The sequence below is a fragment of the Salvelinus sp. IW2-2015 genome, linkage group LG4q.2 (assembly GCF_002910315.2).
Source record: "Salvelinus sp. IW2-2015 linkage group LG4q.2, ASM291031v2, whole genome shotgun sequence".
Taxonomy (NCBI): domain Eukaryota; kingdom Metazoa; phylum Chordata; class Actinopteri; order Salmoniformes; family Salmonidae; genus Salvelinus; species Salvelinus sp. IW2-2015.
In genome coordinates this window covers 22,092,471-22,107,662 of record NC_036843.1, presented here as the reverse complement: position 1 = coordinate 22,107,662, position 15,192 = coordinate 22,092,471, and the positions used below count along the sequence as shown (strand labels likewise).

Sequence of the window (15,192 nt, the reverse complement as noted above, 5' to 3'; positions counted from 1 at the left end):
CAAATCTTTTCAGTCTCCAGAGGTTGAAAAGGTTTTGTCGTGCCCTCTTCACGACTGTCTTGGTATGTTTGGACCATATTAGTTTGTTGGTGATGTGGACACTGAGGAACTTGAAACTCTCGACCCGCTCCACTACAGCCCCGTTGATGTTAATGGGGGCCTGTTCGGCCCACCTTTTTTGCTGTTGATGTGAGCCATGACCAGCCTTTCAAAGCACTTCATGGCTACCGACGTGAGTGCCATGGGGCGGTAATCATTTAGGCAGGTTACCTTCGCTTCCTTAGGCACAGGAACTATGGTGGTCTGCTTGAAACATATAGGTATTATAGACTCGGTCAGGGAGAGGTTAAAAATACCAGTGAAGACACTTGACAGTTGGTCCGCGCATGCTTTGAGTACACGTCCTGGTAATCCGTCTGGCCCAGGGGCTTTGTGAATGTTGACCTGTTTAAAGGTTTTGTTCACATCAGCTACCGAGAGCGTTATCACACAGTCATCCAGAACAGCTGATGCTCTCGTGCATGCTTCAGTGTTGCTTGCCTCAAGGCGAGCATGAAAGGCATTTAGCTCGTCTGGTAGGCTCGGGTCACTGGGCAGCTCACCTCTGGGTTTCCCTTTGTAGTCCGTATTAGTTTTCAAGCCCTGTCACATCCGACGAGCACCCCAACAGATCCACAGATAATGCACTCTCTATTGCCCTCCACACTGCCCTTTCCCACCTGGACAAATGCTTTTCATTAACTACAGATCAGCGTTCAACACCATAGTGCAGGGTTCCCCAACTGGCTGCCCGCGGGTCAAATGTAGTTTTCTGAATTAAAAAAAAATATATATTTTAGGGTGAATTTTCATTGTTGAACACAAGACTGTAAAAACACAAGAAAATCAGCTCTAATTATGTTTGCCAAATATATTGGTTTGAGCTGTTTGCGGTCAATTTGCAGTCTACAAATTATTTGTAATTATGTTCAGGCCACCGACCATCCAGTCAGGATATTAATTTTTATTGGCCCGTGGCTGACTCTAGTTGATGATCCCTGCCATAGCTTAGAGATGAGCTTGGAGGGCACTAAGAACCCTGGGATGGAACACCTCTCTTTGGAACTGGATCCTGGACTTCCTGACAGGCCGCCCCCAGGTGGTGAGGGTAGGCAACAATACATCCACCTCGCTGATCCTCAACACAGTTAGTTCCCTCCTGCACTCCCTGTTCACCCACGATTGCTTGGCCACGTACGACTGCAACACCGTCATTAAGTTTGCCGGTGACAGGACGGTGGTAGGTCTGACCACCGACAACGATGATACAGCCTATTGGGAGGAGGTCAGAGACCTGGCAACCTCTCCCTCAACGTGAGCAAGATAAAGGAGCTGATCGTGGACTACAGGAAAAGGAGGGCCGAGCACTCCCCCATTCACATAAACGGGGCTGTAGCGGAGCAGGTCGAGAGCTTCAAGTTCCTTGGTATCCACATCACTAAGAACCTATCGCGGTCCAAACAAACCAACACAGGCTTGAAGAGGGCACGACAATGCATTTTCCCCCTCAGGAGGCTGAAAAGATTTGGAAAGGTAGCTCAGATCCTCAAAAAGTTGTACAGCTGCACCATCGAGTGCATCCTGACTGGTTGCATCACTGCTTGGCACAGCAACTGCTCAACAAACTACAGCAAGGTACTACAGAGTGTAGTGCGTATGGCCCAGTATATCACTGGGGCTGAGCTTCCTGTCATCCAGGACCTCTATTCCAGGCGGTGTCAGAGGAAGGCCCTAAAGTCATAGGCTGTTCTCTGCTACAGCATGGCAAGCAGAACTGGGGGGCCAAGTCTGGGACTAAAAGACTCCTTAATAAGGCTACAGCATCTGGTGAAATTGGAGGGTGCGCAATTCAGATAAATAATCGTAACATTAAACATTTATGAACATACAAGTATCTTATATCGTTTAAAAGCGTACATTTTTGTTAATCTAACTGCATTGTCCGATTTACAATAGGCTTTACAGCGAAAGCATACCATGCGATTGTTTGAGGACGGCGACCCACATCAACATTTTTCAACCAGCACAGGCTTCATAAAATCACAAATAGCGATTAAATAAATCACTTACTTTTGAAAATCTTCCTCAGTTTGCAATTCCAAGGGTCCCAGCTACAACATGGTCGTTTTGTTAGATAAAATCCTTCTTTATATCCCAAAAAGTCAGATTTCAGTAATCCACTCGTTCAACATGCAGACAAAGGAGTCCAAAAAGCTACCGCTAAACTTTGTTCAAACAAGTCAAACTAGACAAGACAAACGTTTCTATTTAATCCTCAGGTACCTTAAAATGTAATTAAACTATAAAATTTAATACGGAAAGAAGAATGTTCAATAGAAAAGTAAAATTAGCAGGCGCGCCTCCTCTTCATCGCGCGCCGACAGACTGATTTTCCACTGGGACTCTGTACCAAACTCAAAATTCTCCCTCGTTTTGGAAGAAACAAGCCTGAAACCTTAAACAAAGACTGTTGACATCTATTGGAAGCCATAGGAATTGCAATCTGGGAGCTAGAATTGCATAGAACCCATAGCTTTCCATTATAAGCTTGGGACCTCAAAATTTAAATTTACGGTTTGTTTTTCTTTGGATTTTCGCCTACCATATCAATTGTGTTATAGTCTCATACATTATTTTAACATTTCTACAAACTTCAAAGTGCTTTCTATCCAGTGCTACCACTTATATGCATATCCTGGCTTCTGGGCCTGAGTAACAGGCAGTTTACTTTGGGCACATCAGTCAGGCGGAAATTCAAGAAAATAGACCCTAGCCCTAAGAAGTTTTAACAGCTTCTACCCCCAAGCCATAAGACTCCTGAACAGTTAATCAAATGGCTACCCGGACTATTTGCATTGACCCCCTTATTTTATTGTTATTATGTTTTGCACAGTCTCAATGTACATTCACTGGACACATACTACACTGACACTCCAACACACACATTAATATTTACGCACACACATACATTCACACTCTTCACATACGCTGCTGCTACTCTGTTTATTATCTATGCATAGTCACTTTACCCCTACCTTGTCACGATCGTCGTAGTGAGGAGACCAAGGCGCAGCGTGATGTGAATACATAATTTTTTAATAAACGAATGAATTTTTTAATAAACGAATGAACCACTAAACAAACTAACAAAAACAACAAAACGAACGTGAAGCTATAAATAACAGAGTGCTGACAGGCAACAACACATAGACAACTACCCACAAAACCTAAATGGAAAATGGCAACCTAAWTAGGATCCCCAATCAGTTACAACCGCATTTAAACAGCTGCCTTCTGCATTTTGCGAATACTTTCATCATGTTCATGGCTCAGCCGCGGGTACTCAAACCTACATCTCCTCAAGAGGGGTGTGAGACCACATGAAGGGTGGGTATAAAGGTGATCAGTAAAAATTCCTCGAACTTAGTATATGTACTAGAGTTTTTCTTAAATGTATAATAACCTAAAGTACAACTAGTCCAAAGCACAGCCTTATATCCCACTCACTTCCTAGGTGTGCAACTATTACGCGTTCAGACCTGGGACTCTTAAGTTAGATAATACATGTGAGAGAGAGTTATAGAATTACAACTAAATGGTCCAGGGCGAGACGAGCGTTGGTTAACTCCCCACTCGGCAAATGGTAGGCCTGTGTGTAGGATTCCTGAGTCCGCTAACCTTGTAGAGTTCTTGGCTGGATAGTAGTGTGTCTGGGTGGTGTAACTTTTCAGGTTTCTGCGGGTAATGGATGCGCTAATTCGTGTGGAGGGATCGGAGACCCCGCTCCTAGTCCTCCTAGGCTTGGCCCATCTTGTTAGTGTAGGTCTAGCCGCTTCTAGAGCCGGGTCGTTGATCTGCTCTCTCTCGAGCTGTCCTGAAACTCCTCAGGTCTGTGGTACTTCACTGTTGCGTTTCCAAGTGAGTATCAGGACAGGTAGGTGCGACATCTCTGGCGGCTCCTGCGAGCAGGAGGGCGACTCTGGCTGTCTCCGGAAGGATGTGAGCGACACTCTGAAGAGCGGCTACCTTGGTACGAGGAGTGCAGACTCCTGCAGCGCTCACCGGTACAACGGCACGGTGACGCCGCCGCGCGCTCGGCGGTCCTGCGCCGGCTGGTCAGGAGCTAAGACTATGGGCGTGGCTCCGGACAGGAGGGAGACTCTGGGCGGCTCCGGACAGGAGGGCGACTCTGGCGGCTCCGGACAGGAGGGCGACTCTGGCGGCTCCGACAGGAGGGCGACTCTGGCGGCTTCCGGACAGGAGACCGTCCACTGGAGGCTCGGGGACTGGAGACCCCCGTTGGAGGCTTCGTGCCATGTCTCACCCCTGGAGGCTTCTTGCCATGGATCATCACTGGAGGCTTCGTGCCATGGATCATCACTGGAGCTTCGTCCATGGATCATCACTGGAGCTTCGTGGCCATGGATTCACCACTGGAGTTTCGTGCCATGGATCACCACTGGAGGCTTCGTGCCAATGGATTCACCACTGGAGGCTTTGTGCCATGGATCACCATGGAGGCTTCTTGCCATGAATCATCACTGGAGGCTTCTTGCCATGGATCATCACTGGAGTGGAGAGACGCACAGGCCTGGCTCTGGGAGCAGGCACAGGACTCACCAGGCTGGGAGACATGCAGGAGGCCTTGTCTTGGCCGAGGCACCGGCTACACTGGGCCGTGGAGGCGCACTGGAGGTCTCGAGCTATGAGCCTGCAACAACCCGTCCTGGCTGGGGACTTTTGGCCCAGCACGTGCGGGCGCAGGCACGGACGCACTGGGCTGTGCAGACACACTGGAGATACAGTGCGCAGAGCCGGCGCAGGATAATCCTGGCGCGTAGAGACGTACTGGAGGTCTGGAGAGCAGGGCTGGCACAATCCTTCCTGGCTGGATGCTCACCCTAGCCCGGCAGATGTGTGGGAGCTGGGATGTAGCGCACCGGGGCTTAAGAACGCGTACTGGAGACACTGTGCGCTCCACCGCATAACACGGTGCCTGACCAGTTACGACAGCCCGCCCACGGTAAGCACGGGGAGTTGGCTCAGGTCTCCGACCTGACCCATGCAATCTCCTCGTGTCCCTCCCCCACAAAAATCATGGGGCTGCCTCTCGGGCTTTCGTGCCAGCCGTGTACCCTCATATCGTCAACGTTCCTCCTGTGCTATCTCCACCTGCTCCATGGCAGGGTCTTGTCCTCTGCCATTACCTCCTCCAGGTCCAGGATGTCCTCCACTCCTCTTTCTCCGGTCCAAGATGTCCACTCCCTCTTTAGCACGCTGCTTGGTCCTTTTTTGGTGGTTAGTTCTGTCACGATCGTCGTAGTGAGGAGACCAAGGCGCAGCGTGATGTGAATACACAATTTTTTTAACAAACGAATGAACCACTAAAACAAACTAACAAAAACAACAAAACGAATGTGAAGCTATAAATAACAGAGTGCTGACAGGCAACAACACAGACAACTACCCACAAAACCTAAATGGCAAATGGCAACCTAAATAGGATCCCCAATCAGAGACAACGATAAACAGCTGCCTCTGATTGGGAACCAATTCAGGCCACCATAAACCTACATTCCCTAGACATACAAAATCCCCATAGATAAACAAAAAACCCTAGACAAACACACCTATACCCACCCTGACCTGACCAATATAATACAGAAAATATAGAAAACTAAAGTCAGGGCGTGACATACCTACATGTACATATTACCTCAATTACCTTGACTATCCCGTACCCCTGCACATTGACTCGTTACCCCCTGTATATAGCCTCGTTATTGCTATTTTATTATGCTACTATTTTTTTCCCATGAATTTATTTAGCAAATGCTTCTTATTTTTTTTTAAACCTTTGCAATGTTGCTTAAGGGCTCGTAAGTAAGCATTTCATAGTAAGGTCTAAACCTGTTGTATTCGGCGCATGTTTGACAAATACTATTTGATTGGCACCTGATTTGATTTAGGCCTACCTTTAATGTAAGATGTCCTTGAGTTCCCTGAAAGGTGTCCGACAAATAAAATGTATTATCGTAATTATCAATGCTATATACAGAGCAAAATTCAGCAGTCTGAAATAGCCCAAAAGTACCACTTTTCAAACTCCTAAGTCAATGACAACCTGCTCATATGAATCAGCCTGCTGTTGTTGTGAGAGTGACCCCTCTTCCGCTCTGACCAGGGTCATTGATATGCCAAGCATTAAGTAACACAGCTAGTGCCAGGCTTTCCCTGCCAACAAGAGACAGAGTGTATGTAGTGGAAAGAAAGGCAACCTGTAGATTTTAAAATTCACTCTACTTTATTGCTGTTGGCTCTGACCCTATGCCACTCAGTCTGTAGTCAAGTGTATATCTCTGAATTTGTGGATTTATTTATATTCTGCTTTACACTAATTATGCTTTTGAGCTCTGTGTCCACAAAGACTTGCTAATAAAGTGTTTATTCTCTAGTGTTTTTTCTCTCTCTGGTTTCATAGAATGTGTTTGACAATTTGTGAGAGAGACCTGTGGTCAGACAGGGGACACCAAACAAAAACATTAGGGTCATATTTACTAGAAACCCTATCCTTGCCAGCCCAGAACTAAAATCTGGCACCAGGTACTCGACTATTTTGCTACAATACTATTAATGTTACGTGCGTCCGACCACAAGAAATGACTAGGAACCAAAATTAATAAATTGGAAGGAAACAGGAAGGGACTACGTGGATTTATCCAATATGAAACTTGTGTGCATTAATCAATACAACCCAGGGAATATTTAGTTTAAAGTGAAAACACGTTTGATGGTACACTGGGGGGTACACTCAAATGCCAAGTTCCAGATACCACTAGGTGACAGTGTTGCCTTACACTTTATGAAACAACAGGTCCATTATACCTCATAATAACAAGATTAATTTACAAAGATACCATTAGTTAGGGCAGACATTGCACATTGAGGGGGGATGTTGTAAACTAACACAAAACATTTTCAGTCCACACAATCTTCTTGTCATGTATGCATCTGTAAAGTATTCACACCCCTTGACTTTTTCCACATTTTGTTACATTACAGCCTTATCCTAAAATGGATGAAAGAAAAAAATTCCTCAACAATCTACACAAAATATCCATAATAACAAAGCGACAAAGTCTTGGTGGTTCCAAACTTCTTGCATTTAAGAATGATGGAGGCCACTGCAGAATGTTTTAGTACCCTTCCCCAGATCTGTGCCTCTACACAATCCTGTCTCAGCGCTCTACACAATCCTGTCTCAGCGCTCTACGGACAATTCCTTCGACCTCATGGCTTGGTTTTTGCTCTGACATGCACTGTCAACTGTGGGACCTTATATAGACAGGTGTGTGCCTTTCCAAATCATGTCCAATCAATTGAATTTACCACAGGTGGACTTCAATCAAGTTGTAGAAACATCTCAAGGATGATCAATGTAAACAGGATGCACCTGAGCTCAATTTCGAGTCTCATAGCAAAGGGTCTTAATACCTACACTACCGTGAAGAGGCGACTCCGGGATGTTGGCATTCTAGGCAGAGTTCCTCTGTCCAGTGTCTGTGTTCTTTCGCCCATCTTAATCTTTTATTTTTATTGGTCAGTCTGAGATATGGCATTATTTTGCAACTCTGCCTAGAAGGCCAGCATCCCGGAGTCGCCTCTTCACTGTTGACGTTGAGACTGGTGTTTTGCGGGTACTATTTAATGAAGCTGCCAGATGAGGACTTGTGAGGCGTCTGTTTCTCAAACTAGACACTCTAATGTACTTGTCCTCTTGCTCAGGCCTCCCACTCTTTCTTTTCTGGTTAGAGCCAATTTGCACTGTTCTGTGAAGGAAGTAGTACACAGCGTTGTACGAGATCTTCAGTTTCTTGGTAATTTCTCGCATACATTAACAATGTATTTCTGATGTTATTTTAATGGACAAAAATGTTTGCTTTTCTTTAAAAAAACAAGGACATTTCTAAGTGAACCCAAACCTTTGAACGGTAGTGTACATACAGTACCAGTCAAATGTTTGGACACACCTACTCATTCCAGGGATTTTCTTAATTTTTACTATTTCTACACTGTAGAATAATAGTAAAAATAAACTCAGGTGGTGACTCAGGTGGTTGATGTCCTTGATGATCTTTTTGGCCTTCCTGTGACATCGGGTGTTATAGGAGTCCTGTAGGGCAGGCAGTGTGCCCCTGGTGATGCATTGAGCTGGTCGCACCACCCTCTGGAGAGCCCTGCGGTGCAGTTGCCGTACCGGGCGACGATACAGCTGACAGGGTGTTCTCATTTGTGCATCTGTAAAAGTTTGAGGGTCTTAGTGGCCAAGCCAGATTTCTTCAGCCTCCTGAGGTTTAAGAGGCGATGTTGCGCTTTCTTCACCACACTGTCTATGTGGGTGGACCATTTCAGATTCTTTCAGCTTCTCCACTGCGGTCCCGTCGATGTGGATAGGGGCATGCTCCCTCTGCTGTCCACGATCAGCTCCTTCGTTTTGTTGACGTTGAGGTAATTTTTCCTGGCACCACTCCGTCAAGGCCCTCACCTGCTTCCTGTAGGCTGTCCCGTCATTGTTGGTAATCAGGCCTGCTTCTGTTGTGTCGTCTGCAAACTTGATGATTGAGTTGGAGGTGTACATGGCCACGCAGTCACAGGTGAACAGGGAGTACAGGAGGGGGTTGAGCATGTTCCCTTGTGGGGCCCCTGTGTTGAGGATAAGCGTAGTGGAGGTGTTGTTTCCTACCTTCACCACCTGGGGGTGGCCCATCAGGAAGTCCAGGACCAAGTTGCACAGGGCGGGGTTCAGACCCAGGGCCCCGAGCTTAAAGATGAGCATGGAGGGTAATATGGTGTTGAAGGCTGAGCTATAGTCAATGAATAACATTCTGACATAGATATTCCTCTTGTCCAGATGGGATAGGTCAGTGTGCACTGCGATGGGGTTTGCATCATCTGTGGATCTATTGGTGCGGTATGCAAATTAAAGTGGGTCTAGGGTGTCAGGTAAGGTGGAAGTGATATGATCCAGGAGCAAGGTCCCAGGCATTCATTTGTAAGGCTGGTGGCGTCGTCAAACTTTGAAAATATGTAGCTGTGAAAAAGCAAAGATGCATTGTCAATATAGCCAGGGGATCTCAGTTAGCTAGCTAGCTATATTATCTGCTGTAATTAACATTAGCTAGCTAACTATATTATCTGCTGTAATTAACATTAGCTAGCTATATTATCTGCTGTAATTAACATTAGCTAGCTAGCTATATTATCTGCTGTAATTAACATTAGCTAGTTAGTATGTCCAGTCTCGTATTCATAGAGGTTAGCTAGGTTGTGCTAGCTGATAAAGCATTGTTTTGTCTACATTAAGATAGCAAACCTAATTTTACCCCATTCGCACAACTACCAAGTTCTTATACAGCTACCAATATACACCAACATATTGGAACGTGTAAATCAACTTTTCGTAGGGATTCTCCTTCTTCTTTGGTGGGGTTTATCGGTGGTTGGCATCCAACGTTATGGTGCATTACCGCCACCTACTGTACTGAATTGTTGGCCAGAGACAGGGAGAAACTAAATCCTACCTGCCAGCCACGTTGCTCTTAAAAAAGATAACAAAATATTTGAGACTTTATCTTATTAAGTTCTACTCAATATACTCTTTAAACTAATTAGATCTCATCCTCTCATTTTCCCTCTGATACTGCCCACACTGTACCAATATGCTCCACGGTCTGTTTCCTAGCAAAAATGACACTTTCCTGTTGGATGCTTTCCTATCACATTTAAAGTCTTATTCAACCGGCTGTGTCCCACCCTTAATCTTGTAAAAATAACCTCCTCTCTTCTGTCCCTTCATGCCGTCCTCCCCTCCCTGATTTTTCTCTGTACTTGAAATAAAGGTTTAATAAATAAATAAAAGCCTCCCCTTGGTATCTCTATTCCACTGCTCCTGCCATCTCTGCACCATCACTGTCTATATCAGGCTTTTTGGCTCTGCCTTGCTTATTGACACTACGACATCCACATCCCTACTACTAAGTGCTTGTTTAGCCAGTACATTAACTGTCTCGTTCTCCTCCAACCCCACAGCCAGATGATATGTAATACGTTTCCTGACTGCCACCCCACATTCATGCACTACAAATGCTGACCCAGTACATCCTGTCCTTGGATCTTTTGAACCATCTATGTAAATGGCCACAAAATCCTGATACACAGTATCCAGACGTCTATTAATCAAATCAGATGGATCAACACCCTCCCTATCTTTCTGTAGTCTCTCCAACACTTCTAGATCAACTACTGGATACGGGAGTAGCCATACTGTATTTACAGGAATAGCTTTTTTAACGATTTTTTTTGCAATTCTTCTTTCAAATTTAGCCCGCCGATGTAGTTGTTCCTTTTCCATTTGATGAACGAATGGCTTCTGGATTTGTTCTTGCTCTACTGCCAACTAGCGGATTGGTTTAGCTAGCCACATACAGGCATGCGCATTGACGTCAAGCTGTTAGCTTCCCAACGACATGTTTATTGTTCGAGCAGCTCTACTATGTCCTAGGCTTGTGTTTAGGTTTGACTAGTCCAATAATCCTCATAGTTATCTGTTCCTAATATATAAGTTACAATTTGCAGACAAGTATTGCACAAGAAGGACAAATCAGCTCGTGAGGTAAGTAAACTAAAATCCCAGATGGTCTAACGTTAACTCGCTGGCTAGCTATGCTAACAGTCTCAACAATATTTACCATCCTTGGGAAAATGTTATTTAAAGAACAAATATGTATGACCCTTTGCTGTTATAGTACTAGACACATTACTCCCAATTTCAATAATATGCATGAATATGTCTCAACTTGCCTCAGACAGTACTAGTGGTAGGGTAGCTAACGTTAGCTAGATAGTGCTAGCTTCTTACATCATGTTCCTCCTTTTCTTGTTTGTCAGCTACTGTTAATTAACGGATAGTTAAACGCCGGCAGCAGCAATTAATGATTTATTTGTATAATTGATCTCTTATAGGGACCACACTGACAACCAGGGAAGTAACTATCTTAAAGGCACAACCCCAGTATCTGGCACCACCATCACAATAATAGGCTAGCTGATTACATAAGCGTGTGACCAACTGTAAAGTTTAAGATCATCACTTAGGAGAGCCGCATTAGCGGGAAACTACAACAAAGATGGGGAACAGTGCAATCAAAGCCCATCTGGAGAACTCCCAGAAGACTGGGATCTTTCAGCTGACAGGGAAAGGTCTCCCTGAGGTAAGAATTGCATGCACACACAGCCCATTATAGTCTGCTTGTTCAAATCAGCACACCACAGCAGTCTGCTAACTGGTGCTTCGTTTATTTAGCTGAATTCCATTCAGTTGTCGTTGTGGTCGACGGTTTGAATGTGTGTATACTGAACAAAAATATAAATGCAAGATGTAATGAGTTGGTCCTATGTTTCATGAACTGAAATAAGAGCCCAGAAATGTTCCATATGCACAAAAATATTATTTCTCTCAAATTGTGCACAACTTTGTTTACATCCTGTTAGTGAGCATTTCTTTGCCAAGATAATCCACCCACCTGACAGGTGTGCCATATCAAGAAGCTGATGAAACAGCATAATCATTACACAGGTGCACCTTATGCTGGGGACAATAAAAAGGCCACTCTAAAATGTGCAGTTGTCAACAGAATGCCACAAATGTCTCAAGTTTTGAGGGAGTGTGCAATTGACATGCTGACTGCAGGAATGTCCACCAGAGCTGTTGCCAGTTAATGTATTGTTCAATTCTCTACCATAAGCTTCCTCCAACGTCGTTTTAGAGAATTTGGCAGAACATCCAACCGGCCTCACAACCGCAGACCATGTGTAACCACGCCAGCCCAGGACCTCCACATCCGGCGGATCGTCTGAGGCCAGCCACTCGGACAGAAACTGGGGGTTTGCAAAACCAAATAATTTCTGAACAAACTCAGAAACCGTCTCAGGGAAACTCATCTGTGTGCTCGTCGAACTCACGACTTCAGTGGGGAAATGCTCACCTTCACTGGCACGCTGGAGAAGTATGCTTTTCACGGATGAATCCCAGCTTCAACTGTACCGGGCAGATGGGAGACCGCTTTATGACGTCATGTGAGCAGGCGGTTTGCTGATGTCAATGTTGTGAACAGAGTGCCCCATTGTGACGTTGGGGTTATGGTATGGGCGGGCATAAGCTCCGGACAACGAACACAATTGCATTTTATCGATGGCAATTTGAATGAACCGAGATACCGTGACGAGATCCTGGGGCCCAATGTCGTGCCATTCATCTGCCACCATCACCTCATGTTTCAGCATGATAATGCACGGCCCCATGTCGCAAGGATCTGTACACAATTTCTGGAAACTGAAAACGTCCCAGTTTTTTCATGGCTTGCATACTCACCAGACATGTCAACCATTGAGCATGTTTGGGATACTCTAGATCAATGTGTACAACAGCGGGTTCCAGTTCCTGCCAATATCCAGCAACTTTTCACAGCCATTGAAGAGGAGTGGGACAACATTCCACAGGCCACAATCAACATCCTGATCAACTATGTGAAGGAGATGTGTCGCACTGCATGAGGCAAATGGTGTTCACACCATATACTGAGTGATTTTCTGATCCACTCCCCTACCTTAATTTTAAGGTACAGTGCCTGTGACCAACATATTCAGTTCTGTATTCTCAGTCATGTGAAATCCATAGATCAGGGGTTAATGAATTAATTTCAACTGACTGATTTCCTTATATGAACTTTAACTGAGTAAAATCTTTGAAATTGTTGCATGTTGTGTTTATCTTTGTTCAGCGTATTTCTCCCCCACTAACATATTTCAGTTCCCCGAGGAGCTCCAGAGGTTGACTGGAAACCTACGGACTGTAGATCTGTCTTCCAACAAGATTGAAGTGCTGCCTGCCGCCATAGGAAACTTCCTTCAGATGAAGAGTCTGACTTTAAATTGTAATAAACTCAGTAAGTGGTTGCTACATCTCCTCAGATTCTGTCTTATACTACAGCATCTTCTGATGACAAATTATTAACCCTTTGCTTTCACTGAATAAGGAATGCCCATTAGGTGCATTGATTATTGATGTGAATTCCTCTGCTTCAATCAGTCTCTATAGCTAGGCTATATATTAAGTTAGTGTGTTTGTTTTGTGCTACATAGCAAGTCTCCCAGATGAAATTGGGAAGCTTAAGAAATTAGAGACCCTCTTGCTGAACGGGAACCAACTGAGGCAGCTCCCTAGCGGTGTAGGACAGTTGAAAGCATTGCGCACCCTCAGCCTGTCTGGGAACAAGTTCCGGGAGTTTCCTGGCGGCCTCGGCTCCCTACGACACCTGGACGTCCTGGACCTGTCCAAGAATCACATCCAGGCTGTTCCTGCTGAGGTAGCGGCCCTGCAAGCCATCGAGATCAATCTCAACCAGAACCAGGTAATCAGGTGTTTATGGTTGCATCTCAAATGGCACACTATTCCCTATATAGTGCACTATTTTTAACCAGGGACCTAATCTAGAATCAAATCTATATTAATCTATATAAATTATGATCCCAGATTTCAGTGGTGTCTGCGGAGGTGTCCACCTGCCAGAGGCTAAAGGTGCTGAGACTGGAGGAGAACTGTCTAGAGCTTGCCTCCATCCCTGTGTCCATCCTCACCAGCTCCCAGGTGTCTCTGCTCTCTGTGGAGGGCAACCTGTTTGAGGTGAAAAATATGCGGGACCTGGAAGGGTATGAGAAGGTGAGGTGTGAAACAAATTTCTGTTTCTTTAACTTGCTGCCTACTGCCAAATGAATGGTCAATGTTAAAGCAAGGAACAGTCATGCTGCTGCACTAAATCACTAAGCTGTCTTTATATCTATTGTAAACTAAACCACTCATGAGTTTCAAAGGCATTGGTTTGAAATATGTCTGTCTCCCATGGTTGACGTAATTTGTTTGTGATCAGTGTGGAAACAAGACTCTTTCCCCAGACTGGTGGACTACCTCAACAATAATGTGATTTCCTGTTCAACATAAGGAAGATCAAGTGAAGAAAGTTGTGGCTCAGACAGCTCTAGTATTCTTTCCCAGCCATAATCCCTGCACTTGACATAAGCGGTCAAATATAGCCCCTGACACTAAATACATCTATGACGTTTCATGATGATATTACAGTGTTGAAATGATGTTGTGAAGCTTAAAATGACAATCGAATTTCCCAAGCTTAGGATAATCAAGGTCTAATGTGATATGACCACTTACCTATTATAATAGTTAGAACTTGGACCAACCATTCAGTGCTTACACAAATAGCTCATCTCTTCAGTTGTTATGCTGTCCGTAGTGTTCCAGGTGTAACTGATGGCGATCTCATTTGTTTACCCCACAGTACATGGAGCGCTTCACTGCAACCAAGAAGAAGTTTGCCTGAAGAATAGAGAGAGGGAGCATCCCCCTGAGTCCAGCTTGTGCACTACACCCAAGTACCCTCCCTAGTGGTTGTCTTACTACAGTATATATGGCTTCTGCACTACAGCAACAGGTTACAACAGCAAGAACCACAGTAGAATTGAGTACTGATTGAGAGCATGCTATGATCTGTGTATGACAGCAACAGGATACCATGAATGGAAAAAGAGAACTATGTGAACAGTGGACGATAGACAGTGCATTCACTTACGATATTCATAGAAATTGCATCTTGAATACTAATTTACAAACGAAAATCTAAGCCGGTTATACTTAAATAGTATAGTGGGATAAAATGTCCCTCTACATACATTGGCTTTTAACTGCATATAAATGATCTAACAATACAATTGTTGCAGAAGTCAAACACCTCGGTTCAGTATCAAGCAGTGTTCTGCCTGTCAGATAGTATATGTGCCGTGACCAGCAAGCGAATGAAAACTGTAGTACAGAATGTCAAAGCAGTGACAATTGCACTACATAGACCCAGAATGAGATAATGATTTTAAAGCTCCATTTTGCATTAAGGCTTTACCCTGTGGATCTGGAATGGAACGTCACATTTTTTCTGTAGCTCTGGTCCAGAGTGTTTCTTTTCAGCTGAGGAAAGCTGATTCATCAGCGTGCCACACATAAAACCCTGGACCAGAGCTAGATTTTTTGGT

General features: G+C 44.7%; 1 protein-coding gene across 1 annotated transcript; it reads left to right on the top strand.

The window, feature by feature from the left end:
* The first annotated feature begins 10,535 nt into the window (after window positions 1-10,535).
* LOC111963479 (leucine-rich repeat-containing protein 57) lies at window positions 10,536-14,966 on the top strand. Its single transcript, XM_023986951.2, has 6 exons — window positions 10,536-10,711; window positions 11,062-11,309; window positions 12,908-13,043; window positions 13,240-13,508; window positions 13,631-13,816; window positions 14,448-14,966. The coding sequence occupies exons 2-6, from the start codon at window positions 11,226-11,228 to the stop codon at window positions 14,487-14,489; spliced, it is 717 nt and encodes a 238-aa protein (XP_023842719.1). The 5' UTR covers window positions 10,536-10,711; window positions 11,062-11,225; the 3' UTR covers window positions 14,490-14,966.
* The last annotated feature ends 226 nt before the right edge of the window (window positions 14,967-15,192 follow it).

Coding starts and splice junctions, on each gene's coding strand:
- LOC111963479 (XM_023986951.2), top strand. CDS start 11,226: ATGGGGAACAGTGCAATCAAAGCCCATCTGGAGAACTCCCAGAAGACT. Junction 13,044..13,239: donor TTTAAATTGTAATAAACTCA/GTAAGTGGTTGC, acceptor TGTGCTACATAG/CAAGTCTCCCAGATGAAATT. Junction 13,817..14,447: donor ACCTGGAAGGGTATGAGAAG/GTGAGGTGTGAA, acceptor TTTACCCCACAG/TACATGGAGCGCTTCACTGC.